At 37.5% G+C, this 25,941-nt stretch overlaps 1 protein-coding gene and 3 gene segments (V, D, J or C); 1 reads left to right on the forward strand and 3 right to left on the reverse strand.

Moving 5' to 3' along the window:
• LOC121881008 overlaps positions 1-25,941 on the forward strand; it is a 153,383-nt gene that overhangs the window by 113,133 nt on the left and 14,309 nt on the right. For 9 of the 10 annotated variants that reach the window (XM_042388666.1, XM_042388665.1, XM_042388671.1 and 6 more), the window contains one exon: positions 20,410-20,508. In XM_042388666.1, coding sequence (XP_042244600.1) covers positions 20,410-20,508 — 99 coding nt within the window. Of the gene's footprint in view, positions 1-2,644; positions 2,728-20,409; positions 20,509-25,941 lie in introns of those variants that run through there. The other variant, XR_006091691.1, reaches the window with a different exon arrangement.
• Positions 2,855-3,494, reverse strand: LOC121881027. The segment is given in 2 exon segments: positions 2,855-3,180; positions 3,257-3,494. Coding segments are annotated over 2 exon segments (360 nt in total).
• On the reverse strand, positions 12,976-15,457 carry LOC121881020. The segment is given in 3 exon segments: positions 12,976-13,482; positions 14,693-14,926; positions 15,439-15,457. Coding segments are annotated over 2 exon segments (393 nt in total).
• On the reverse strand, positions 17,076-18,821 carry LOC121881018. The segment is given in 2 exon segments: positions 17,076-18,086; positions 18,514-18,821. Coding segments are annotated over 2 exon segments (393 nt in total).

The following is a 25,941-nucleotide window of genomic DNA, read 5'->3' on the forward strand; positions in this document are numbered from 1 at the left end:
GTCTTCAGGGTGTCTCAGGTTCAGGATGTGAAGATAAGCGGTTTTCTCTCCATCTCCACTCACATTGAAGCGACTGTTAAATGGCGACTCAACTATGGGGTTTTTATAATTCATGTAGGCAATCAGCTTTAGAGCTGTGTCTCCTGCTGAGCGCTGATACCAGAGAATAGTGTCATAGCTCTGGATTTCATGTGTGAAGCTCAGTTTGACTTCATCATTCGGTTTCCTCAGCAGTTCACTTGGCTCCTGAAAAACTTGTTTTTCTTTACTGAGGTAAACTCCTGTAAACAGATCAAGAAACAATGTAAATCCTCTATTGTATAATGTTATACTGTAGAAATCCTATAAAATTGTGCCTGCTTGGAGTTGATTTACACAATTTCATTTATTGGAAAAAAAACGAAGTATATTAAATGAAAGAACACGGACATATTTCATTTTGATTCCTCCACTACTTCTCAAGGATTTTTGATTTTTTTTAATTTCCAAATTGAATAGAAAAAGTGGCTTTATGAATGTACAATACCTTTCATCCAGAACACAGTGATGATGTACGTGATGAGATGAGGCATCATGTTGACTGTGAAAAACCAGCAGGGATCTCTGCTGTGCTTTGTGGATCAGAAGGAGGGACAGGAAGTGATGTAGAGAAATCAAAGCATTAACTGGTACCTTCTTTCATTTAGCTTGTCTGTCGTTTCTTTCTGTCATTTCCTCTTATTGAACCTGTTTTTAACATACATATGACATATTGAGGCTTTTCTATCATGGTGTACTATAAAAGTTTGCTGCACAGAAATAGTCTGCTGACTTGATGGTGCTTCTGTACCAAAATATGAAGGATGGCATTTCTCTTCTATCACAACTTGAAATCCATGTGCCTTTAATAGTGTTGAAAATTTTGATGCTGTGTTTGAAGGTTAATTTGACTCATTGGTTTGCCTGAACTGATCAGCTAGAAACTGTTGAAAATCTTAACTTTTATTGAGAGATATTCCTGTGGAGAGTGAAATTCTAGAGAAGCCATACACCCAAATTACTTAAAGCATTAAAGACTTTGGCTTTGAGAAACAAAGGTTTTTTTGGTTGTTTAATTCATAAAACTGGGATGACGATTATTTTAACAACAATGTGTTGATGTGTCTAAGGAAGGAAAGGGAAGTGAAGTGGAGAGAATGAAGGATGATAAGTTGTCAACAAATCAGTCAAACCACAAAGTTCATTTGAGGATAATTTACTCTCAGAGAAAAAGAATCATTTTAGCTCTCTGTCCCATGCAGATTAAATTCTCTGTTTAAAAAGGATACAATAATGATGATGATGATGAAGGCTATGAAAAGACTACTCTGGACATATGACTGGACTGAAATTGGGAACAAAAAGAGACATGAGGAGGAAGTGATGTAGAAATCACATGACAGAGAGCTTGACTTCAAATGACTGATGAAGGTCTTTTCAAGACCACAGATGATGAAGGATGGTGTTTAGTTGATTAGTTTAAAGGAGATCTGCCTCAGAGAGAGCAGAGGGAGACTGATGGACCACAACTACCAGAGAACAACATGATATAAGCAGAGTTTACAGATTATTCATTTCAAGATGTGAAAATAAATACAGTACATCTTATTTCACAATGAAGCAGTTGTTACCTGGTGAGTAAATGTAACACATGGAGCACTGAATTACTGTAAAGTCAGCGGTGAAATACAGTATCTAAGTTATGACAGGATCTCTGTTAGTTAGTTCTCACTAAACTGAATAAACAAATGAAATGTAGAGAGGAGTGGCTTCATTTAGTCTCATATAAAACTGATATCTATGCTCCTCCTTTCCCCTGAGTCTCCCACATAAGACATTTAGTCTTTTTATAGATTTCACCAGAAATTATTACTGTACTGCAATGGTTAAAGTAGAATAAACTAACAACATAGGAATAGAAACACAGTTGCATTAGTTACTGTAATGATGATATGATTACATCAAACCAAAATACGACCACAACAGCAGGTGTCTGGGAGCAGTTTATTCCTCGTCTCCAAACCACCAATGATAAAATACTATGTGGAGTTTTTGTAAAGTTCAGAGGGGATTTATGTCAGCGTGCTTCTCTGGCTGCACAGTAGTACACTGCACTGTGCTGTTGTCCAAATGTTGGAACTAAAAGAGAGCCATGCTTTGCTGTATTTCCTCTCAAATCTCCAGTTATATTGAAATGTTCTTTATATGTCTCTTCCATTGTGACATCTTTAAAGTACAAATATCCAATGAGTTTCATAGCTGTGTCTCCAGGTAACCGCTGGTACCAGAGCATCACTCTGTAGTCAGTTTTATCATGACTGCAGAAAATCTCCACTTTGTCAGCAGTTTTTGTGATGAGATCCGAGGGAGACTGATGGACCTGAACACCCAGACAACCACCTGGACACAAAACAAAAATATTTACATTGTGATTTATGATAAATTACACTAATGACATATGCAAAGAAAGTAATGCTTCAAGTTATTACCTGCCAGACAACAGAAGACTAGAAAGCAGATCATTTTGACATCCTCAACAAAAAACATTTTTAAAAGCCTTTTAGAGTTTTATGGATTCAAGTTTCTGGGATCTGACATCAGATATCACTGTCACCATTTGCAACAGAAATCCAACTGATGACTTATTGGGGCTAACTGAAGTTTGAAAAGGAAAAGGAAGTGATGAAACGCCATCACTGTACATTAGCTGGCAAAGATGAAAGCCTGAAAGGAAACGCAGCTGGCTGGGAGGAGTCTGTTCAAGTTCCCATTCAAAAGCATAATAGTTGATAAAAGTTGTTTCAGAGTTTTTGTATGAAGCAGAGAGGATCTGTAGTCAGTGTGCATAGCTAGCTGCACAGTAGTACACTGCAGTGTGCTCAGGTGTCTTTAGGTTGGTTATAAACAGAGAACTGTTCTTTGCTGTGTCTCCACTCATGTCTCCAGTGATATTAAAATGTTCTCTGAAAGGCTCCTCGTGCTCTATGCTCTTTTGATACACATGTCCGATGCGTTTCAGAGCTCGGTCTCCAGGGGATTTCTGGTACCACTGCATGAGTCTGTAGTCAGTTTTTTCATGACTGCAGACCAGCTGGACTTTGTCTCCAGGTTTTCTGAGTAGAGCTGAAGGACTCTGGTAGACTTCAACAGCCAGACAAACACCTAAAGAAAGAAAACATGAGTGAACAATGTAGAAACTATAGGTGAAGAGGTATTCCTGAATTGTAAAAGTGATTACCAAGGAGCCAAGAAAAAAAGAATAATGTGAGCATGTTGACTTGTTTTCTGAATGAACAGTGAACACTGAGTGACTCTAAGCTCTTTAGTTATACAAGAGTTACTAAAGACACCTAACACCTTCCCCTCTAAAGCAGCTTCATAAGTTTCACAGTGTTACATGTGTTGAGTATTTCTGGAGCTCCAGCTCCACCTACAGGACAGATATAAAAGTCAGGATTTTAAAAAAATCAGCAAATTTATTGTGAAGCAGTTTTTGTTCAGCTGCTCATACTTATCACATCACTGTGTTTACTGACGGCACAAAAATACACACTGCTGTCCTCCAAGTCATTGACAGTGAGAGCCCCGGTCTTTATGTCATCTTTGATGGCTACATATTTGTTTTGAGGGGCCCTCCCATAGTCTGGCTGCCCATCAAAAACCATGTAGACAATGAGGGTCATGCTCTCCCCTGGACGCTGCTTGTACCAATACATCTGGTTATGACCAGCGTCTTTATTGTGGCTACAGTTCATCTCTGCAGATTTGGACACATAACTCCAGCTGATTTCAGGGTATTGGTTCACATCCTGGCATTGACCTGCATGGGGAAAATACAAAATTCAATATAATTTTCATTCTTTGAAAAATGTTTTACTTTTTGTATTGCATACATGTGAACATAAAAATATTTTACTAAAATCCACTGATACTGAAAGATAGACAGCCCAGTTTTGTAGTCAGAATTTGAGGCTGCATGTATCATCAGCCCATGTTTCCATGTTAATAAATAATTATAATAAATAACTATCAAACCTACACATCTCTTATACAGTTAATCTGTTTTTTTTCACCTTGAAGCCACGGAGACGAGACTATAAATGTGATGAGAATTTGAGTCATCATAGTGATCTTCTTAATATGAGATCCAGCCACAGTAGACATGCTGAATGACTGAGGCTGTTTTTTATAAAGGGAGGTGGGAAGTTAAAGGCGTTGCCCCACAGAAAGGACCTCCCATTAAAATCACTGATCTCATTCACAAGATAGACCAACATTGGTTAGAATGGTTTATTCCAGGTGCAAAGAGGCTGTGAGCTGTAACACAAAGATTAAAAATGTGAGGAGGTTTTTGTACTGAGGAGCAGTGATATGTAGCACTGTGTAAACTAGCAGCACAGAAGTAAACTGCACTGCTGTTCAGGTTCAGTCCTTCCATTGTTAATGTGCAGGTCTGGTCTTTATCTGCACTCCCCTCGATCTTCACACCCATTCCAGTCTCTGGGTTTGCACTGGTTTTGACCGTGTATCCCAGGAACTGTAGTTGTTTGTTCTTTAATTGCTCGTACCAGTTGATCTGGTTATAGCTCTGAATACTGTGTGAACAGCTGATTTTGGCGGTGTCTCCTTATTTGTTGTACATGTGAGCTGGAGTCTGGTAGACTTGGTCACTGAGAGAGGAACCTGTTGAAAAAGGATCAACAAAATAAAATATGATCACAAACACTGGTTAGTTAAAATGAAATATAAAAAAAATGCATTAACACAGTCAAAATGGCAGCAAGGTATAATACTGGCCGCTAAACAGATTTAGTTGAAAACTTGCATTAAAATTTCTTGAAAGAATTTTCATGACATTATCTTAAACCAGAATAATTTTAAAAGTAATGCTCAGGAATAAGATGATCATTTTGTGTTTCCTGAGCAGCTATATTAAAGAAAATAAGATCAAGTTGCTGTTGCAATGAATCATTACGTTTTCCTCAGTGTATCAGAAACTGATTATTTCCAGCCTCCTTCTTGAGTAAACCCTCCCATCAGCAAACCAACATGAAATCATTAGATGGGCGGTGTCATTGAGCACCATCCTCATCTAAAATGATAACTATCATGTTAACTACCACTACACCCCACTGGCTCAGGATACAGATCTGACTAAAGATATTTTGCCAGCTTATTAAAGGAAAGAACACAGGTGCAAAGAGGCTGTGAGCTGTGATACAGAGATGAAAAAAACTGTGATGGGAGGTTTTTGTACTGAGGAGCAGCGTTTTGTAGCACTGTGGGAACTAGCAGCACAGAAGTAAACTGCACTGCTGCTCAGGTTGAGTCCTTTAATTGTTAATGTGCAGTTCTGGTCTTTACTGGCACCCCCTTCCATCATCACATCCACACCAGGCTCTGGATTTCCTTTGTCAAAATTCATATATCCCAGGAACTGTAGCTGTTTTTTGAATTGTTTGTACCAGAGAATCCGGTCATAGCTCCCAAAACTGTGTGAACAGCTGATTTTAGCAGTTTCTCCTGTTTTGTTGTACATGTGAGCTGGAGTCTGGTAGACTTGGTCACTGAGAGAGGAACCTGTAGAAAAAGGCATCAACAAAAACAACACACCATATAAGAATAAACACTGGTGAATCCAGTAATGCAACTGGAGTTGTATAGTTCAATAAAGTTCAATAAAGATAAAACAACAGCACTGTATAATATAAAAGATTTGATGACATTACCTGAAAACAGAATAATGTTTAAAGTAATTTGTAGGAAAAGGATGATCATGTTGTCTTTTGTTTGGTAATAATTTTACTGTTGCTATGATTAGCAGTGTATCAGCAGTTCTACTGATTATTTCCAACCTCCTCTTTGCACAAACCTTCCATCTTCAAATAAACATGTACGTGGGTGATGTCATAATGTTTCCTCCTCTTGACATTATAACCACCACCATCACCACTACACACCACTGGCTGAGTATAAAGGTCCCATTAAAGATATACTGCCTCCTTATGATAGGAAGGAACACAGGTGCAAAGAGGCTGTGAGCTGTGATACTGAGATGAAAAACTGTGATGGGGAGGTTTTTGTACTGAGAAGCAGTGATATGTAGCACTGTGGAAACTAGCAGCACAGAAGTAAACTGCACTGCTGTTCAGGCTCAGTCCTTCAATTGTTAATGTGCAGGTCTTTTCTTTATTGGCACTCCCTTCTATCTTCACATTCACTCCATCTTCAGGCGTGCCGAGGGTTGAAGACATGTATCCCAGGAACTGTAGATTTCTGTTCTGTAATTGCTTATACCAGAGGATTTGATTATAGTTCTCAATACTGTGTGAACAGTTGATTTTGGCTTGTTGTCCAGGTTTATTGTACATGTCAGCTGGAGTCTGGTAGACTTTGTCGCTGAGTGAGGAACCTGTAGAAAAAATATCAACAAATAACACAAAACAATATACAGTCACAGAGAGTGAAGACAAGTGCTAACAAATGGAAAAATGAGAGCACCGTACAGGCCTTTAAGACGATAACTTGTGAAATGAATTTGGAGAGTAAAACTTTCCTTTTCTTCAATCTTATTGGCTAATTTTCAATTTCTGTAATCCCAAATATTACATATTGCATAAAACTAAAATAGCTTCAGCAAACAGACTTTTTGCAAAATAACTGTAAACTGACATTTCTGAAGATCATTCTTTACCTGAAACCAGAATAACATCAAAGATTATGCACAAGAAAATGATCATCATGTATTCAGACCAAATGTGAGATCAGTCTAGTGATGGCTACTGTGTTCTCATCACAGTCTATGCTGGTATGCTGATTATTTCTCAGTTATCAGAAAGACAAACAACTTTTTTAAGGTGGGTGGGGCTATCGTACATTCTCCCCAGTAAAACATGAAAACCTGAAAACCGTCATTTCATCTACCAGTACATTCTACTGGTTATACTGTCACCACAGCAAAGGAAACATGAAAACAAAGACTTGTAATAATCCCTCAAACTTTTATACACAACAGCCCATTTGTAAAAGATTTAACTAGCAAATGCAACCTTTTGTTTAATAATGCAATAGAAGATGTTAGTTTGTTGAAAGTTTGGCAGTGAGTATGAATTTTGTCCCATGTTGTCACTACAATTAATGCTTAAACTTAACATTAAAGTTAAAAACTATAAATGTGAATAACAATCTGCTGTTAAATGCAATATTCTTGTTATTAAAATGCCCAATCCATCTGGATCGTAGACATTACAGATGTATTAGCATATGAAGGAGTTTTATAATAAAAAACTAAGCACTTTTGTGTTTCATAGTTCATAATTTAAAATATCACCTCCTTTACCCCTGTATTTACCAGTATTAGTAAAGAAAACACCTTAAATAGCACTAGGGCAGTGGTTCTCTAACTTTTTCACACCAAGGACTCCTAAACTGACACAAATTAGACCACAGATCCCCATTTGACAAGAATTTTGCTTTTAGGTGTTTTGGTACAGAAAGTATATGAAACCCATGAACAAAATAGTCATAGATTCTGTCATTATGTTACTTATGGATCGAATTATAGTTGAAAATAAATTATTCCCCTTTTTACTGAGGACACCTAGGAACTCTGTCAAGGACCCCTGGGGGTCCCCAGACCCCACTTTGAGAACCACTGCACTAGGGGGACACTGGACTGGTTGTTGCCTACTTAATTAGTCTGCGTATTCAAAAAAAAACACCACCATCACCACTACACACCACTGGCTGAGTATAAAGGTCCCATTAAAGATATACTGCCTCCTTATGATAGAAAGGAACACAGGTGCAAAGAGGCTGTGAGCTGTAATACAGAGATGAAAAACTGTGATGAGGAGGTTTTTGCTCTGAGGAGCAGTGATATGTAGCACTGTGAAAACTAGCAGCACAGAAGTAAACTGCACTGCTGTTCAGGCTCAGTCCTTCAATTGTTAATGTGCAGGTCTGGCCTTTATCTGCACCACCTGACATTGTCACATCCACATCAGACTCTGGATATCCTTTGTTTAAATACACATATCCCAGGAACTGTAGCTGTTTGTTTAATTGTTTGTACCAGTAAATCCGGTTGTAGTTGTCAATACTGTGTGAACAGTTGATTTTGGCTTGTTCTCCAGGTTTGCTGTACATGTGAGCTGGAGTCTGGTAGACTTGGTCACTGAGAGAGGAACCTGTTCGAAAAGCATCAATAATACACAATCACATTAAATGAGGATGAATACTATGAAATAGGAAATTGAGAGAACACAGGACAGGAATTGAACATGATAACCAGAGAATATGTGGAGTCTATAGCCTGTAACTGGAATAGCTGATTGTTTGCTAAATAAATATAAATCCACCTTTTTAAAGAAGAAATGTCTTAAAAGACTTCTGTACCTGAAACCAGAATAACGTTAAAGGTGATGCAGAAGAAAAGGATCATGTTGTGTTCTGACCAAATTTAACACCAGTTTGTGTTTTCGTCACACTTTATGCTGGTATGCTGATACTTTCCACCTCCTTTACTGACTAAACCCTCTTATCAGGAAAACAAACACAACTTCTTTAAAGTGGGTGGTGTCGTAGTGCATTCTCCACCTCTAAACATTAAAACCATCATGTCAGCTACCACCACACACCACAGGCTCAATGAAGATATACTGCCACCCTGTGAAAGGAAGCAAAACAGCAAAGACCTGTAGTAATCCCTGCAAACGTTTGTACACAACAGAGTATTTGTAAAATTTTGTATTTAACCAGTAGTTTTTAAGTCCTGTTTGAATTTTACAGAGTTTATTTTATTTAGCTGTGGCCCTTAACGGATGAAATAATGCATGTTTGTTTTTTCTTTGTACATAACAGCTTTTACAGTGAATAATACTTGAACTTACAATTATAGTATTAAACCACAAATTTAAAAACAGTCACAATCACATATGAAGAAGAGTTAAACTGTGTATATACAGATATAGAATAAGTATTTTTGTGTTTCTCAATTATTGTTGGTCTAAATATTACAAAGTAAACTAGAGGACATGTCTAAAATGTAGACTTGGTTGTTTAGAAACTTCTGGTAATGTATTATGAATTAATATGATGAGACAGTCCTGCCTCTAATGATTATTTATGTGAACAATAAATTTAATATTTTTAAATCCTGAAATATTGTCATCATCATTTTGAATGTAAACATACAAGCAGGTGGATCTGATATATGTGGTGAGAATTTAAGACATCAAAGTGATGCTGTTGAAATGAGATGTAGCCCTGAATGTCTGAAGCTGCTCTTTATAACAGGAGGCTTCACATACAGAACCTCCCGTTATAATATCTGATCTTTGTGAGAGGAGACCAACAGTGGTTAGAACGAGTTAATACAGGTGCAAAGAGGCTGTGAGCTGTAATACAGAGATAAAAAAAAACTGTGGTGATGAGGTTTTTGTACTGAGAAGCAGTGATATGTAGCACTGTGGAAACTAGCAGCACAGAAGTAAACTGCACTGCTGTTCAGGTTGAGTTCTTTAATTGTTAATGTGCAGGTCTGGCCTTTATCTGCTCTCCCATTTATCTTCACATTGACTCCTTCTTCAGGATATCCATTGTTTACATTCATGTATCCCAGGAACTGCAGCAGTTTATTCATTGATTGTTTGTACCAGAGGATTTGGGTATAGTCCTGAATACTGTGTGAACAACTGATATTGGCTATTTCTCCGGGTTTGCTGTACATGTGAGCTGGAGTCTGGTAGACTTGGTCACTGAGAGAGGAACCTGTAGAAAAAGCATCAACAAAAACAACACACCATATAAGAATAAACACTGGTAAATCCAGTAATGCAACAAGGTTCAATAAAGATAAAACAGCAGCACTGTATAATATAAAAATTTTGATACATTACCTGAAACCAGAATAATATTAAAAGTAATTTGTAGGAAAAGGATGATCATGTTGTCTTTTGTTTGGTAATAATTTTACTGTTGCTATGATTAGCAGTGTATCAGCAGATATACTGATATTTCCAACCTCCTCTTTGCAAAAACCTCCCATCTGCAAATAAACATGTACGTGGGTGGTGTCATAATGTTTCCTCCTCTTGACATTATAACCACCACCATCATCACTACACACCACTGGCTGAGTATAAATGCCCCTTTAAAGATATACTGCCTCCTTATGACAGACTGTTAACTTTCTCATTCCCAAGAACAAGAAAATAAACAATTTTCTTTAGTAAATCTTTCTGTGTTAAATTTTGATGTGACTTCAGGACTTATATTTTACATTGTTGTGAGTCCAGATATATCAAGTCATTAATAAAACAAATACATTATTTGTTGTTGTCAAGACAAGATATTTGTGATTTAAATGCTGCATTGTTTTCCCAAATAGGGTTAAAAAACACACATTAAGATCTGTGGAGAAACACTGCACCCCCATGGATGTAATAGTAATAACATCAAATCCAGGATCTCATGATGAACCAGCTGGCTGATGTGAGTTCAGTGTGTCTCTGCTTTGTGTTATCAGCAGGTGAATGATTGTGATTGTGTAACTGGTTTCATCAGAGAAGGTTTTTGTCAAAGACGGAGGGTTTGTGCAGCACTGTGCGTCATTAGCAGCACAGAAATACACTGCTCTGTCCTCAGATCGACTCAGCTTTGGAATATGAAGAGATGACAGACTTCTACCATCACCACTCACATTATGAGTCTCTTTGAATTTATCTTCCACAACTAGAGAAGTGAGTCGTACATAACCAACAAGAGCCATATCACTTTTCCCAGCAGACTGTTTGTACCACTGGATCATATCAAAATTAGTGTTTGAATGGCTGCAGTTTATCAGGATTTCTTCACCAAGATCTTTGATCATGGCTGCTGGAGTCTGATCAACACTGTTCTTTGAGAGTTCTGTGAAAAAAATGTGAAACAAACAACTTTAGTGGAGAGAAAAACCTGCAGTGAACATATTTAGAACCATATGTCATAAGTTAATGTAATATTACCTGTTAAACAGAACGGCAGAGCTGCTAAATGTATGAGGAGTCTGATCATGATCCAAATGCAGATGAAAACAAAACAATAATGTCAAGTGCAAACTGAACAGAGCTGTCTGGTTGTAAAGGAGGAGGAGGAGTCGACATAATGGACGTCACATCTTTTCATCAGTGGATTTATACAGTCTACTGTTGTGTTGGTTAATACAGGAAGAGGCGGCTTTAATGCTGATATCAGCATTTCCTGCTACAGGCTGCAGTTAGATGCAGGTGTGCTCTTCTTCAGTGTAAAGTGATGAGAGAGGGTTTTTGTAGAGGCAAGAAGGTATTTGTGTCACTGTGCCTACTAGCTGCACAGTAATACATGCCACCGTCCTCTGACTCTCTGAGTTTTAGTACATGAAGTTGAGATTTCACTGAACCATCTCCAGTCACATCGAAATGTTGTTTGAATTGGTCCTCAATGGTTGGGTTAGTATACTGAATATATCCAATGAGTTTAAGGTCAGAGTTGCCCGTCAACTGCTGATACCACAATATTGTATCGTATCCACTGATTGAATGGCTGCAGTTGATTATCTCTGAACTGTCAGCTTTTCCTAATATTGATGATGGAACTTGAAGGACTTTAGTGCTCAGTGAACAACCTGCATTTAAGAAAGAAAAAATATTAAGAAAACAGAAATGGTTATAAAAGATTTATCTTTTAGAAAACAGTTCTAATTTCTACCTACAGGAAAGTGAGAGAAGCAGCAGAGTGATGCTGTTGAGGTTTCTGATCATGATGTCCTCCTCTTTGTCTCCACATTGACTGACAGACTGAACAGATGTTGAGGGACAAACTCAGAGGGGAGGAGACAGAGATTTGGATTATGTGAGCAAGTCTCTGGTTGCTGTCGTGCTGTGATGTAAATTTTCAATTACTGAAACACCTTCACAATGTATTTTATATGGTGTTAATCGATTGGCAGACAATTAATCAACTCCTACTCTGATGGTGAAATCATATATTAAGCTAAAACACCAAACATTTGCTGGTTCCAGCTGGTTGGATCAAACAAGCAATTCAAAGATGTTCACTTTGCTCTGTTATTGGTGGTGGGTATATTTTCACTATTCTGACATGTATTTTAAATAAATGATGAAGTGAAAAGAATAAGGAATCAATCAATAAATAATGAACATAATACTCAAAACCTAGGTGTACAGTAATATAATTTATTGTATATTTTCTTGTTATCAAATGTTTTGAAATGTAAACATTTGTTGAGCACAGCTGCTTGGAGTTTCTTGTGTTCCCTGTTTCAGTATTTTCATGTCCCTTTTATATCCGAGTTATCTGTCTTCTCATTAATTCTTGGTCTTTAAAATGCTCTTTATTCCTTTCTCCTCTCTAATCTGATGTTGAAGTGATTTTCATCTTTTTCCGTTTATATGTTGTTACAGTGTTTGTAATGATTGTGAATACAGTAACTCAGTCTTGTGTCTTGTGGTTTCCAGTCTAATAATCGTTCTTCTTTGCTGGAAATTTGGCCTCACTGAAGTCACTTTCATATGTATGTGTGGGATTTGGGGTCATGAAAATGTTTTGCTTCATCCTTTCTCCTGGCTGCTGTCTGTACCAGTACATGTACCAATATGAACTGCCCTTAGTGTGACTGCAGTTTATTGTTGCAGACTGACTCACGTTCCTCCAAAGCAGAGGGATCAGTGTGACATCACTCCCATTAATTAGACCTGTGGAGGTAAAAAAAAAAAATAGTGTCACAGAACCACCAGTGAGTCCTCTGTATGCAGTCAGAACATAAAATCATCATTATGTCTTTAAAGCTAAAGTGACAGCTTCTCCTTTCAATCCTCGGCCTCATGATGTACAGTACCTACAATACAGAGCAGAGCTGCAGACAGTTTGATCAGACCAGCTGGGATCATTATTGTGTTCTGAGTGAAATGAAAATGAGAGACACTCAGTCTGTGTGATGGAAGGTGTGACGTTACAACAGAGTTTATTTCTGTGTTGTAAGTTACAGGTGGGAGTGTGGCTGTATTGTGAGTTGTTGTGTGTTGTACTTGAGGTCCTCCTACAGTACAGCAGATAAATACAGTTGGTAACAGCTTGCTGAGGTTTTTGTTCAGCTGTCAAGTGCATCTGTATCACTGTGTTGACTCACAGCACAGAAATACAAGCCTTTATCTTCTGGCAGCAGATTCTTCACTGTGAACGTCCCACTAGCAAAGTCAGGCTTAGTAGCTGAGAATCTCTCTTTGCTGAAATTTCCAAAGTCGTGATTTTCTCTGCCGAATGCTGTGAACACAATGAGTTTCATTGCTTCTCCTGGCAGCTGTCTGTACCAGTACATCTGGCTGTAGGTATCACCCTTGGTGTGGTTGCAGGACATTGTTGCACTTTCATCCTTGTTTTTCCACAGTATGGAGGTCTGGGTGACATCACTCCCAACAACTAGACCTGTGTGTGAAACAGTAAAAGTTACCTCAAGTGAATATTTTAACTCACATACAGTAGAGTATTTTACAACTGTTGTCATTGTCTGCTCTCATTCCCGAAATAAAAGTTTTAGTTGTAATGCAGAGATCATTGTACTCAGTCTGGATGATAATTTAGTGATTCAAACTGTTTGACTCTCAGTTGAATAGTGCCGTATCATGATGAAATGCTCATATCATGTTAGTGTTTTGCAGGTGTCCAAATGTAAATATTCCATCTAATTGTAAATTGTTTGACATGTATAAATAGTTTTACTGATGTAAAGTATAATAGTGGATTGTATTAATTTGCCATGATTGATATTTTTAGTTATCAGTCAACATTCCTATTTCTATCATGATATTGATTTCAGCCCCAGATCTCACTGTACTTTACCTTTGTTCCAAAGTAGAGATAGTAAGAAGCTGAGGAGACCATGTTTGATAATGTCCATGTTGTAAAGCACCAAGTCTCATATATACTGTAACTGTCAATGTAATTACAGAGATATAAAGAGTTACAGGTGGGAGTGTCTCTGCAGTGTGATGTTCTGTGAGCTGCTGTATCAAACTCCACATCAAAGTGTAACTGGGAGTGTTTGTGGTGCTCGAGGTCCCCCTACAGTACAGGAGAGAGAGATGTACAGTACAGGAGATAAATTGAGTGGGTAGCAGTTGTTCCAACAGTGCACTGAGGTTTTTGTTCAGCTGTCAAGTGCATCTGTATCACTGTGCTCACTGACAGCACAGAAATACAAGCCTTTATCTCGTGGTTCCAGATTCTTCACTGTGAATGTCCCACTGGCAATGTCAGGCTTAGTAGCTAAGAATCTCCCATTTTTGAAGTCTGGTTCAAAGTCAGGTTTGCTGGTTGGAACAGTGAACACAATTTGTTTCATTGCTTCTCCTGGCAGCTGTCTGTACCAGTACATCTGGAAATAGCTAACACCCTTGGTGTGGTTGCAGTCCATTGTTGCATTTTCACCCTTGAATTTCCACATTATGGAAGTCTGAGTGACATCACTCCCATCAACTAGACCTGTGTGTAAAACAGTAAAAGTTTGCACCAGTGAACATTTTAACTCACATACAGTAGCCCTATAGACTAGTAGACCATTAAATTGATGTTCAACATTTGCTTGTTATACGTAATAATAAAGGTTAAAGGATATAGTGTAGTGGGTTGATCTCACCTTTTATCCAGAGCAGAAGTGTTAACAAGCTTAGGAAACCATGTTTGATGATGTCCATGTTGTAGAAGTCAGAGACTGAAAGAGGTCTAATCTAACTGTCGGTGTAGTTACAGAGATCTAAAAGGTTCCAGGTGGGTGTTTCATAGATGATGTTCTCTGATGCTGTTAGCTGCTGTGTAATCCACATGATGAATCAAAGTGTAACTGGGAGTGTTTGTGGTGCTCGAGGTCCCCCTACAGTACAGGAGAGAGAGATGTACAGTACAGGAGATAAATTGAGTTGGTAGCAGTTGTTCCAACAGTGCACTGAGGTTTTTGTTCAGCTGTCAAGTGCATCTGTATCACTGTGCTTCACTGGCAGCACAGAAATACACTGCTCTGTCCTCAGATCGACTCAGCTTTGGAATATGAAGAGATGACAGACTTCTACCATCACCACTGACATTATGAGTCTCTTTAAATTTATCCTCAACAGCTGGAGAAGAGTATCGTACAAAACCAACAAGAGCCATATCACTTTTCCCATCAGACTGTTTGTACCACTGGATTATTTCAAAATTAGTGTTTGAATGGCTGCAGTTTATCAGGATTTCTCCACCAAGATCTTTGATCATGGCTGCTGGAGTCTGATCAACACTGTTCTTTGAGAGTTCTGTGAAAAAATGTGAAACAAACAACTTTAATGGAGAGAAAAACCTGCAGTGAACATATTTAGAACCATATGTCATAAGTTAATGTAATATTACCTGTTAAACAGAACGGCAGAGCTGCTAAATGTATGAGGAGTCTGATCATGATCCAAATGCAGATGAAAAGAAAAAAATAATGTCAAGTGCAAACTGAACAGAGCTGTCTGGATGTAAAGGAGGAGGAGTCGACATAATGGACGTCACATCTTTTCATCAGCGGATTTATACAGTCTACTATTGTGTTGGTTAATACAGGAAGAGGCGGCTTTAATGCTGATATCAGTGATTTCCTGCTACAGGCTGCAGTTAGATGCAGGTGTGCTCTTCTTCAGTGTAAAGTGATGAGAGAGGGTTTTTGTAGAGGCAAGAAGGTATTTGTGTCACTGTGCCTACTAGCTGCACAGTAATACATGCCACCGTCCTCTGACTCTCTGAGTTTTAGTACATGAAGTTGAGATTTCACTGAACCATCTCCAGTCACATTGAAATGTTGTTTGAATTGGTCCTCAATGGTTGGGCTAGCATACTGAATATATCCAATGAGTTTAAGGTTAGAGTTGCCCGTCGACTGCTGATACCACAATATTGCAATGTATGAACTGACTGAATGGCTGCAGTTGATTATCTCTGAACTGTCAGCACTTCCTAATATTGATGATGGAACTTGAAGGACTTTAGTGCTCAGTGAACAACCTGCATTTAAGAAAGAAAAAATATTAAGAAAACAGAAATGGTTGTAAAATATTTATCTTTTAGAAAACAGTTCTAATTTCTACCTACAGGAAAGTGAGAGAAGCAGCAGAGTGATGCTGTTGAGGTTTCTGATCATGATGTCCTCCTCTTTGTCTCCACATTGACTGACAGACTGAACAGATGTTGAGGGACAAACTCAGAGGGGAGGAGACAGTGATTTGGATTATGTGAGCAAGTTTCTGGTTGCTGTCGTGCTGTGATGTAAATTTTCAATTACTGAAACACCTTCACAATGTATTTTATATGGTGTTAATCGATTGGCAGACAATTAATCAACTCCTACTCTTATGGTGAAATCATATATTAAGCTAAAACACCAAACATTTGCTGGTTCCAGCTGGTTGGATCAAACAAGCAATTCAAAGATGTTCACTTTGCTCTGTTATTGGTGGTGGATATATTTTCACTATTCTGACATGTATTTTAAATAAATATTGAACTGAAAAGAATAAGGAATCAATCAATAATTAATGAACATAATACTGAAAACCTAGGTGTACAGTAATATAATTTATTGTATATTTTCTTGTTATAAAATATTTTGAAATGTAAACATTTGTTGAGCACAGCTGCTTGAAGTTTCTTGTGTTCCCTGTTTCAGTATTTTCATGTCCCTTTTATATCCGAGTTATCTGTCTTCTCATTAATTCTTGGTCTTTAAAATACTCTTTATTCCTTTCTCCTCTCTAATCTGATGTTGAAGTGATTTTCATCTTTTTCAGTTTATATGTTGTTACAGTGTTTGTAATGATTGTGAATACAGTAACTCAGTCTTGTGTCTTGTGGTTTCCAGTCTAATAATCGTTCTTCTTTGCTGGAAATTTGGCCTCACTGAAGTCACTTTCATATGTATGTGTAGGATTTGGGGTCATGCAAATGTTTTGCTTCATCCTTTCTCCTGGCTGCTGTCTGTACCAGTACATGTACCAATATGAACTGCCCTTAGTGTGACTGCAGTTCATTGTTGCAGACTGACTCACGTTCCTCCACAGCAGAGGGATCAGTGTGACATCACTCCCATTAATTAGACCTGTGGAGGTAAAAAAAAAAATAGTGTTACAGAACCACCAGTGAGTCCTCTGTATGCAGTCAGAACATAAAATCATCATTATTTCTTGAAAGCTAAAGTGACAGCTTCTCCTTTCAATCCTCGGCCTCATGATGTGCAGTACCTACAATACAGAGCAGAGCTGCAGAGAGTTTGATCAGACCAGCTGGGATCATTATTGTGTTCTGATCAAAATGAAAATGAGAGACACTCAGTCTGTGTGATGGAAGGTGTTACGTTACAAGATCTCACTGTACTTTACCTTTGTTCCAAAGTAGAGATAGTAAGAAGCTGAGGAGACCATGTTTGATAATGTCCATGTTGTAAAGCACCAAGTCTCATATATACTGTAACTGTCAATGTAATTACAGAGATATAAAGAGTTACAGGTGGGAGTGTCTCTGCAGTGTGATGTTCTGTGAGCTGCTGTGTCAAACTCCACATCAAAGTGTAACTGGGAGTGTTTGTGGTGCTCGAGGTCCCCCTACAGTACAGGAGAGAGAGATGTACAGTACAGGAGATAAATTGAGTTGGTAGCAGTTGTTCCAACAGTGCACTGAGGTTTTTGTTCAGCTGTCAAGTGCATCTGTATCACTGTGCTCACTGACAGCACAGAAATACAAGCCTTTATCTCCTGGTTCCAGATTCTTCACTGTGAATGTCCCATTAGCAAAGTTAGGCTTAGTAGCTGAGAATCTCTCATTTTTGAAGTCTGGCTCAAAGTCAGGTTTGCTGGTTGGAACAGTGAACACAATGAGTTTCATTGCTTCTCCTGGCAGCTGTCTGTACCAGTACATCTGGCTGTAGCCAGCACCCTTGGTGTGGTTGCAGGACATTGTTGCACTTTCATCCTTGTTTTTCCATAGTATGGAGGTCTGGGTGACATCACTCCCAACAACTAGACCTGTGTGTGAAACAGTAAAAGTTACCTCAAGTGAATATTTTAACTCACATACAGTAGAGTATTTTACAACCGTTGTCATTGTCTGCTCTCATTCCCGAAATAAAAGTTTTAGTTGTAATGCAGAGATCATTGTACTCAGTCTGGATGATAATTTAGTGATTCAAACTGTTTGACTCTCAGTTGAATAGTGTCGTATCATGATGAAATGCTCATATCATGTTAGTGTTTTGCAGGTGTCCAAATGTAAATATTCCATCTAATTGTAAATTGTTTGACATGTATAAATAGTTTTACTGATGTAAAGTATAATAGTGGATTGTATTAATTTGTCATGATTGATATTTTTAGTTGTCAGTCAACATTCCTATTTCTATCATGATATTGATTTCAACCATATTTCTCAGCCCCAGATCTCACTGTACTTTACCTTTGTTCCAAAGTAGAGATAGTAAGAAGCTGAGGAGACCATGTTTGATAATGTCCATGTTGTAAAGCACCAAGTCTCATATATACTGTAACTGTCAATGTAATTACAGAGATATAAAGAGTTACAGGTGGGAGTGTCTCTGCAGTGTGATGTTCTGTGAGCTGCTGTGTAATCCATGTGATGAATCAAAGTGTAACTGGGAGTGTTTGTGGTGCTCGAGGTCCCCCTACAGTACAGAAAAGAGAGATGTACAGTACAGGAGATAAATTGAGTTGGTAGCAGTTGTTCCATCAGTGCACTGAGGTTTTTGTTCAGCTGTCAAGTGCATCTGTATCACTGTGCTCACTGACAGCACAGAAATACAAGCCTTTATCTTTTGGTTCCAGATTCTTCACTGTGAATGTCCCATTGGCAGCGTTAGGCTTAGTAGCTGAGAATCTCCTATTTTTGAAGTCTGGTTCAAAGTCATGATCTGTTTTTGCAGTTGTTGTAAAAACTATTAGTTTCATTGTTTCTCCTGGCAGCTGTCTGTACCAGTACATCTGGTAAAATAAATCACCCTTGGTGTGGTTGCAGTATATTGTTGCATTTTCACCCTGGTCTTTCCACATTATGGGGTTCTGGGTCACATCACTCCCATCAATTAGACCTGTGTGTTCAACAATAAAGGATAAAGGGCCATAGTTAACCTTTTCTTGTTGCATTCTGACATCCTCTGTCATCACTTCAAAATGATATTTAGTTATAATAAAAGCAAAAATATGTAAATATGTGCATGTTAACTCATGTTCGTAAACCAATCCACATTTGATTTTATTGTAAATTACCTGTAGTCCACAGCAAGAAGACGGACAATCTGAAGAGGTCTTGTTTGATGATGATAATATCCATGTTTTCTTAGATACAAACTGCCAGAGTCTATTATAGTTAGAGACATGAAGAGCTACAGGTGGGAGTGTCGCTGCGTTGTGATGTGATCCTGAGAGCTGCACTACACACATCTACAGTGCTGTCATTCAAAGTATTGATAGGTGTATAAATGGTAGTAGAGCGCCCTCTACTGTGCATCACTGTGATGTACTTAAACTTTCATTCTGATCAGTTACACTGACAAACAGAGATCACATTTGATGCTGTTATGTTCAGTTATGTGGTGAGTCACAGACGCAGAAGAAGAATGATCCAACTGAACTGACGTCATTAAAGAAAAATTATAAACACTGATGAAGAGAGATTTTTTTTCTATCACAAAAAGTTTTTTTTTTTACCTACATTAAAACACATGGTTCAAAGCAGCAGTTTCAAGGTTTGTGACTTTTATCAGACTTCTCTACTTTGAGAGTCTGTCATTCCTGAATGTGACAAGTTTGAGATTATAACTATAATATAATCATTTTAAAATTCTTTACACATAATATCACAAATGGTATGTTCTCAGTAGAGCTCAAATGTCCTCAGAATGACTGAAAATTGTGTGTAAATAGACTGGCTGCAGTTGTTCTTTAGCCTGAACATCTTGTTTACTCTGCAAACATTTGTTTTCTTTATTGACTTGAGGGGAATCTGCAGCACTGTGCTGACTGCCAACATAGAAATATACACTACAGAACTGGCATTTAATGTAAGATACATGAGACCTGAATGTTTACGGCCATCTACATTAAAGCAGATTTTTCCTTTTACTTCATCCTCAAGATTTACAGTATTACAGCCATCTAATTGTTCCTTTTTCACAACTGCAGACTTGACGTAGTTATGAATTATGTCTTATGAATTGGTACCAAATTCTTATTCTACTCGTTTGTCTAATTGTGATTCAGACATTGCAGTTGAAATCAAGGCTGAGAGGATTGATCATTGATTGTATCATAGCTCTGACTGTATGCTGTGTTGCAGGTTTATCCAGCAGATGGCACCATGATTATCAGCCAGCTGAAGACTCAGCCTCTTCTCAGCAACAGCTGGAGCAGAGACAGCTGCAACTCAGAGTCCAAGGTGAGTTTTAGTCACACCTTTGCCATCATGCTAATCACATGATTAACTTGACATACTTTACATGTTTGCTTGCTAACATGACAAACGTGAACATGTTTAAATCCAGTAGTTAACATACACATCAACATGCTAACAGTCCAATGGTCTCTATACTTAGTTTAGAGATGCAGTTCAGATGAAAAGTGAGCAAAGTCTGACTGAGCTGAGCCTGACAAACTGAGTCTGAGCCCCACTATTGGTCACAATGTAGGAAAGTAGTCAAAATGATTTTATTTATTTATACAACAATGTTGACTTGTGATGTGTAAGTAGCATTACACCTTCATGGGTTCACTTATTTAGCTATCAAATCTGTCTTTTTACTTTATTAGGAGGTTTTAAGAGTTGGACACAGAAAAAAGAAAATGAGATGTCATTAATATATGTATCACAACATACCATAACAAACACCAGCGTACTGTGTATTCATCATGGTTTCCCAGAGACTTGCAGTGGGAACAAGTTCTGTTCATATTGTAATTTCACAGTTTCCAACAGAGGTCAATAAAGGTCATAGATTCCCTGATGCTCCTTAAATGCTCAGTTTTTCCTTTGCAGCGTTCATGTTCTCTGTGTGTGTTTTACTTCAGTTGTATGTTGATAGATAGATGATACATTATCTGCATTTCTGCATATATGAATGCATATGATTATTTGATTATGAAAACATTTTGATAGAACCTGTGTGTGACTCGATATTCAGTTTGCACCACAAGGGGTCGTTCAACATGACAAATGAAATGTGTCTTCCTCGTGTCTAGTTGCTGAAGTGTAGTAACCCAGCACCAACAAATAATCATTGAAATCTCCTCGATTACATTATATCTGCAGAAGTTTCAGTCTACTGCACCAAACGTTATCTGTCCAGGTATAGTTTAGTGTTTAATATCCATGTTAAACAGAAACCTTCCAGCCTGGTAGAAGCAGCGTTCAGTTTTTATGCACCACACATCTGGAACAAACTCCCCGAAAACTGCAGGTCTGCTGCAACTCTGTTCTTTTAAATCAAGGCTGAAGACTTTTCTGTTTGCTGCTGCCATTTATTAAATCACATTTTGAGGCTTTTGATTAATATCTTTATTTTTTTTATTTTCCAATTTGACACTTATGAATTGTATTAAATAAATGTATGTCTTTTTATATTGCCTTGTGTTGCTTTTACAATCTGTCTTGATGCCGTTTATGCTTTATGTGAAGCACTTTGAATTGCCTTGTTGTTGAAATGTGCTATAAAAATAAACGTGCCTTGTCTTGGTATTTTTAGCTTTTGAAGTAAAGTGTTACCAAGTATTTCAACCCAAACTTTGAAATTATTCTCCTGTGTGGCTCATTCAGAATTGCAGGGCTCACACACTGCTTTAACTGGACTTAAATATTACAGAGAAAGAGAGTATGAAGCTTTGTTTTGTGCTTCCTAACAAAAGGAAGAACAACAACTTCTTATCATAATTCATTTTACGGTTGTGGTTAGTGGGAGTAGATATAATTATCTTGCTCACAGATGTCAGACACACCATGTTTCTGTTAGTGTCTCTCAGACATTGTTTCCTGTTTATCTGACTCTAGTGAGCAAAAAACATGTTTTTAAAGGAAACAAATGGTGAAATGAGGAAGAAATCTTCCTTAGTTGGATTCCCACTGGGGTTTCAACTTATACCAGTTTTGATGGAGGAACGTTGAGACAGAAGCGTTTAATAAATCTCCATGATATGCTTTAAATACAGTTATGTATTGTGTCTGACTTAGTTATTCACGTGAGGATGATTTATTTGAGATTACAATCGAACACCCTGTTTTATATTTAGTATGAATTACTGTTGTTACAGGTATAGTTGTCTTTAGTCTATAATTGCAATACATTTATTTTATATCTCTATACTGCAACAAAAGAAACAAACTTTCATATGCAAATTTCTGCACCAGATCTGGGTAAACATGTGTTGTGTGTTACAACACACTCATGTTCATTCTGTAGCCTCAGTTGACACAGAAATGGCAGCTTTTCCAGCTGTTTGCTCAGAGATGTGCAGGGCGGGGGGTTGGTGCAGAGATGCAGGTGGATTCTGTGAACCGGAGGTTGTGGTAAAGTAGAAGGTTGCACCTTCGTCATTTCTCAGCACAGAGAACGATCTGCAGGCTGCTCTGTGACCACATCCTCTCCTCTGCTGTCGCTCTCTACTCCTCTGCAGGGTTTCAAGCCCCGGTTTGTCTCCCTCACCAACAACAGCTTTGACCTCCTTCTGTACACAGATGAGAACGTTGATTTCCTGTTGTTATGTGGTAGACTCACACTCTCACATTTACTTTATTACTGTGAGTCTTTAACATAAAGGAAGATAATCTTTATTCATAAAGATAATATAAACTGTCATACTTAGTTGTGCAAAGTGGAAAAAACTCAGATAAACTCACTTTAATCAATAATTTATAAAAGAAAGAATATTATAATTCAGATTAGTCGTCTGGATTTAATTCATCACCTAAATGTCACCAGAAAACAACACTTCAGTCACCTTTCAGTTTGCTCATTGGAAAATCTTGTTATGACCCAACTGAAGCAGCTTGTGATGTTTTCTTGAGATAAGGTATTTCAACATGAAATATCTGATTTCTCAGAAAACAGGCAGAAAGGCGAGCAGCTAAAAATACCTCACACTATCTCTGGAAAAAGTGATGTTGAGTGTAAGATGAGATGTGAGAGCAGTGACGGGGGTCAGTATCCAAACTACATATCAGCAACAATTTGGAGCAACTGACAAACTTATCTGTCTAATCCTTTCTTTCTTTCTTTCTTTCTTTCTTTCTCTCTTTCTCTCTTTCTCTCTTTCTTTCTCTCTTTCTCTCTTTCTCTCTTTCTTTCTTTCTTTCTTTCTTTCTTGTAAAAGAACCACAGTGTATGAATAGTGTCTGATATGAAGATGAATCTGGTTTAGATAAACACTATGTAAATAAAGTCTTACTGCCTGAATCTGTCATGAGAATCATTTGTAGGACAAACTACAAAAACTCAGTAGGACACTCAACATTTATTGAATAAATGAAAGCAAAAGCTTTTCAAGATTCTCTGAAATACTTTTATTGAAAAGAAAATTTAGCAAACAAGCAGTTTACAACCACACACTACCACACATTATACAGACGTATTTATAAAAACGTGATGCCAAAGTATTTTTATGCTAGTTATAGCTTTAAGATTGTAACAAAAATATGCCTGAAACTGTTCATCTACTGTGTGCAGAATTACTATTAAGAGCGCGAATGCTTTGTAACACACAACATAGTGGAAATATAAGAAATATAAGTTCAATGTTCTCAATCTTTATTTACAGAAACTAACAGAATCGATCTCTGAGAGTTCACTTGTTCAGGCTGCAGCTCAGCTCTCAGTTGTGTTTTCCCTGCAACAGAAAGAGAAGGACACAATGTCTTAATGTCATGAGCTCTTTTTACTTTTTATTCAAATATATGGAGCTAGTTTTTATGTCAAGTACAGGAAACTGAAGCTAATCAAAGCATCTAAGCAACAGAAACAGAACAAACCTGAAGCTTCCACACCAGAAACACAACAAAGGCTCCATAGACGCTGCTCTTGACGATGAAAACACCGTAGGAGTGTTTGGCATTATTTGTGATCATCAAATATTTGCCTGCAGAAAGTTCAAATACCCACATAAGTGACATGATTCAAAGACTAATTATTCAGTTATACGTATATCCTTTTTCAAATACATAAGATGCTGAATGTTTTGTATGTAATGATAAGTATAGAATTGATGCATTTTTGTGTACGGAATGAAAAAATAATATATTTACTTCTTGTCATCTTCCCCTCTGTATCTGATAGAAGAATAAACATGGCTTAGATGAGGACAGATGATCATTTACATGTATTCGTCACAAACAATTCAGTCATTTCTGAATTTTACATGAACATACCTTTTTTACCAAAAATTGAATTTTGATAATTTTCGGTTTCAGTTCCATTGAAGAAGCTGACAATGCAGGTGAAGTTACTTTTAGGTTTGTACCAAACTGTGGCAGAGACCCTCAACCTGCTGGTGATGTTGTAATTGCCATTTCCTTCCTGCAGGGCAGCGTTGTCCGTCGCCACACCATTGATGACATTCACCCCATTGATCTGCCAGAATACACTGACATGGTCTGGGTAGAATCCAGTGACCACACAAACTAAGGTCTTCTTTATCTGCTTGTCTCTCTGGTTGCAAGGAGGTGGAAGCACTTTCACTGTTGGTGCTGTTACATTACGGTTGTTTTCTGTAAGGACATGAATCATCAGATTAGAGTTACATCATCAAAATCCTGGAGATCAACAACAAAACAATGTATAGTTGTAACCTTAAAAACAGCAAATACACCATGATCATTGCAGGTGGCCAAAGTCACATTGAGAGTCATTAAGATTTCATCTCAGATAAATGTTATGAAGTTATCCCAGTGATCTTACCAACAACTGTTAGCCTGGTTCCTTCTCCAAAATAAGTAGGATAATTGTCAGAGCACACTGCTGACTTGCATGTAAAACACTGACACCGACCTACAAGGACTGAATGAACCTCTAACTTCTTTACAGTATGTCTACAGTACAGTCACAATATCACAATTATCACTTACTGATTCATTCACTTTGTATATTTTTTAAAAACTTTTTCCCTACATTTCTTTACCAATTCAAGTAAATACATTTAACTTTGTTTTGAAACTGAGACAGTGTTGGCTGACATGAATATTATAAACTGCAAAAATGTCACAGTTTAAAGGTTAGAAATTAACTATAAAAGTCAAATTCTGATGCCTAACGTAGTGTGAGATTCTTATTCTATAGATTTTATATTTTATTTGGCACTTTTGACACAGTACAACTCCAGAAAATCACAGAATAAGACATTAAAACATTTACAACAATAATTTTGCAGATTTAGATTAATTGATATGATTTCTATAATTTTCTTACCCAGCACTGTTAGTCTGGTGCCACTGCCAAAGTAAGCAGGCTCGTAGTTGCTCACACAAATACAAGGCTGTAGAAAAACTGCTCAACCTTTCAGCACTGAAAGCTGTAAACTCTTTGTGTTTACTTTCACATAAACTAAAATCTTTAAATACTTACACACAAAACTCTCAAGGACATAATTTTACCAAATGAAATCTTCTCTTGACGATATTAAACTGTCCATTAAAAGGTCAATTTAAGTGCAAAAAAACTAACTTGGTGGTAGTAGTTATCAAAACAAACAATTTTGAAGTACATCTTAATGATATGTTATATTAGTACATATTAAATTATTTTTTACTGTCTTACCTAAAACAGTGAGTTTAGTTCCAGCTCCAAAGTAAGCTTCTGATTGAGAACTCACAGTATTTCATAGTGCTGAT

The sequence above is a fragment of the Thunnus maccoyii genome, chromosome 16 (assembly GCF_910596095.1).
Source record: "Thunnus maccoyii chromosome 16, fThuMac1.1, whole genome shotgun sequence".
NCBI lineage: Eukaryota > Metazoa > Chordata > Actinopteri > Scombriformes > Scombridae > Thunnus > Thunnus maccoyii.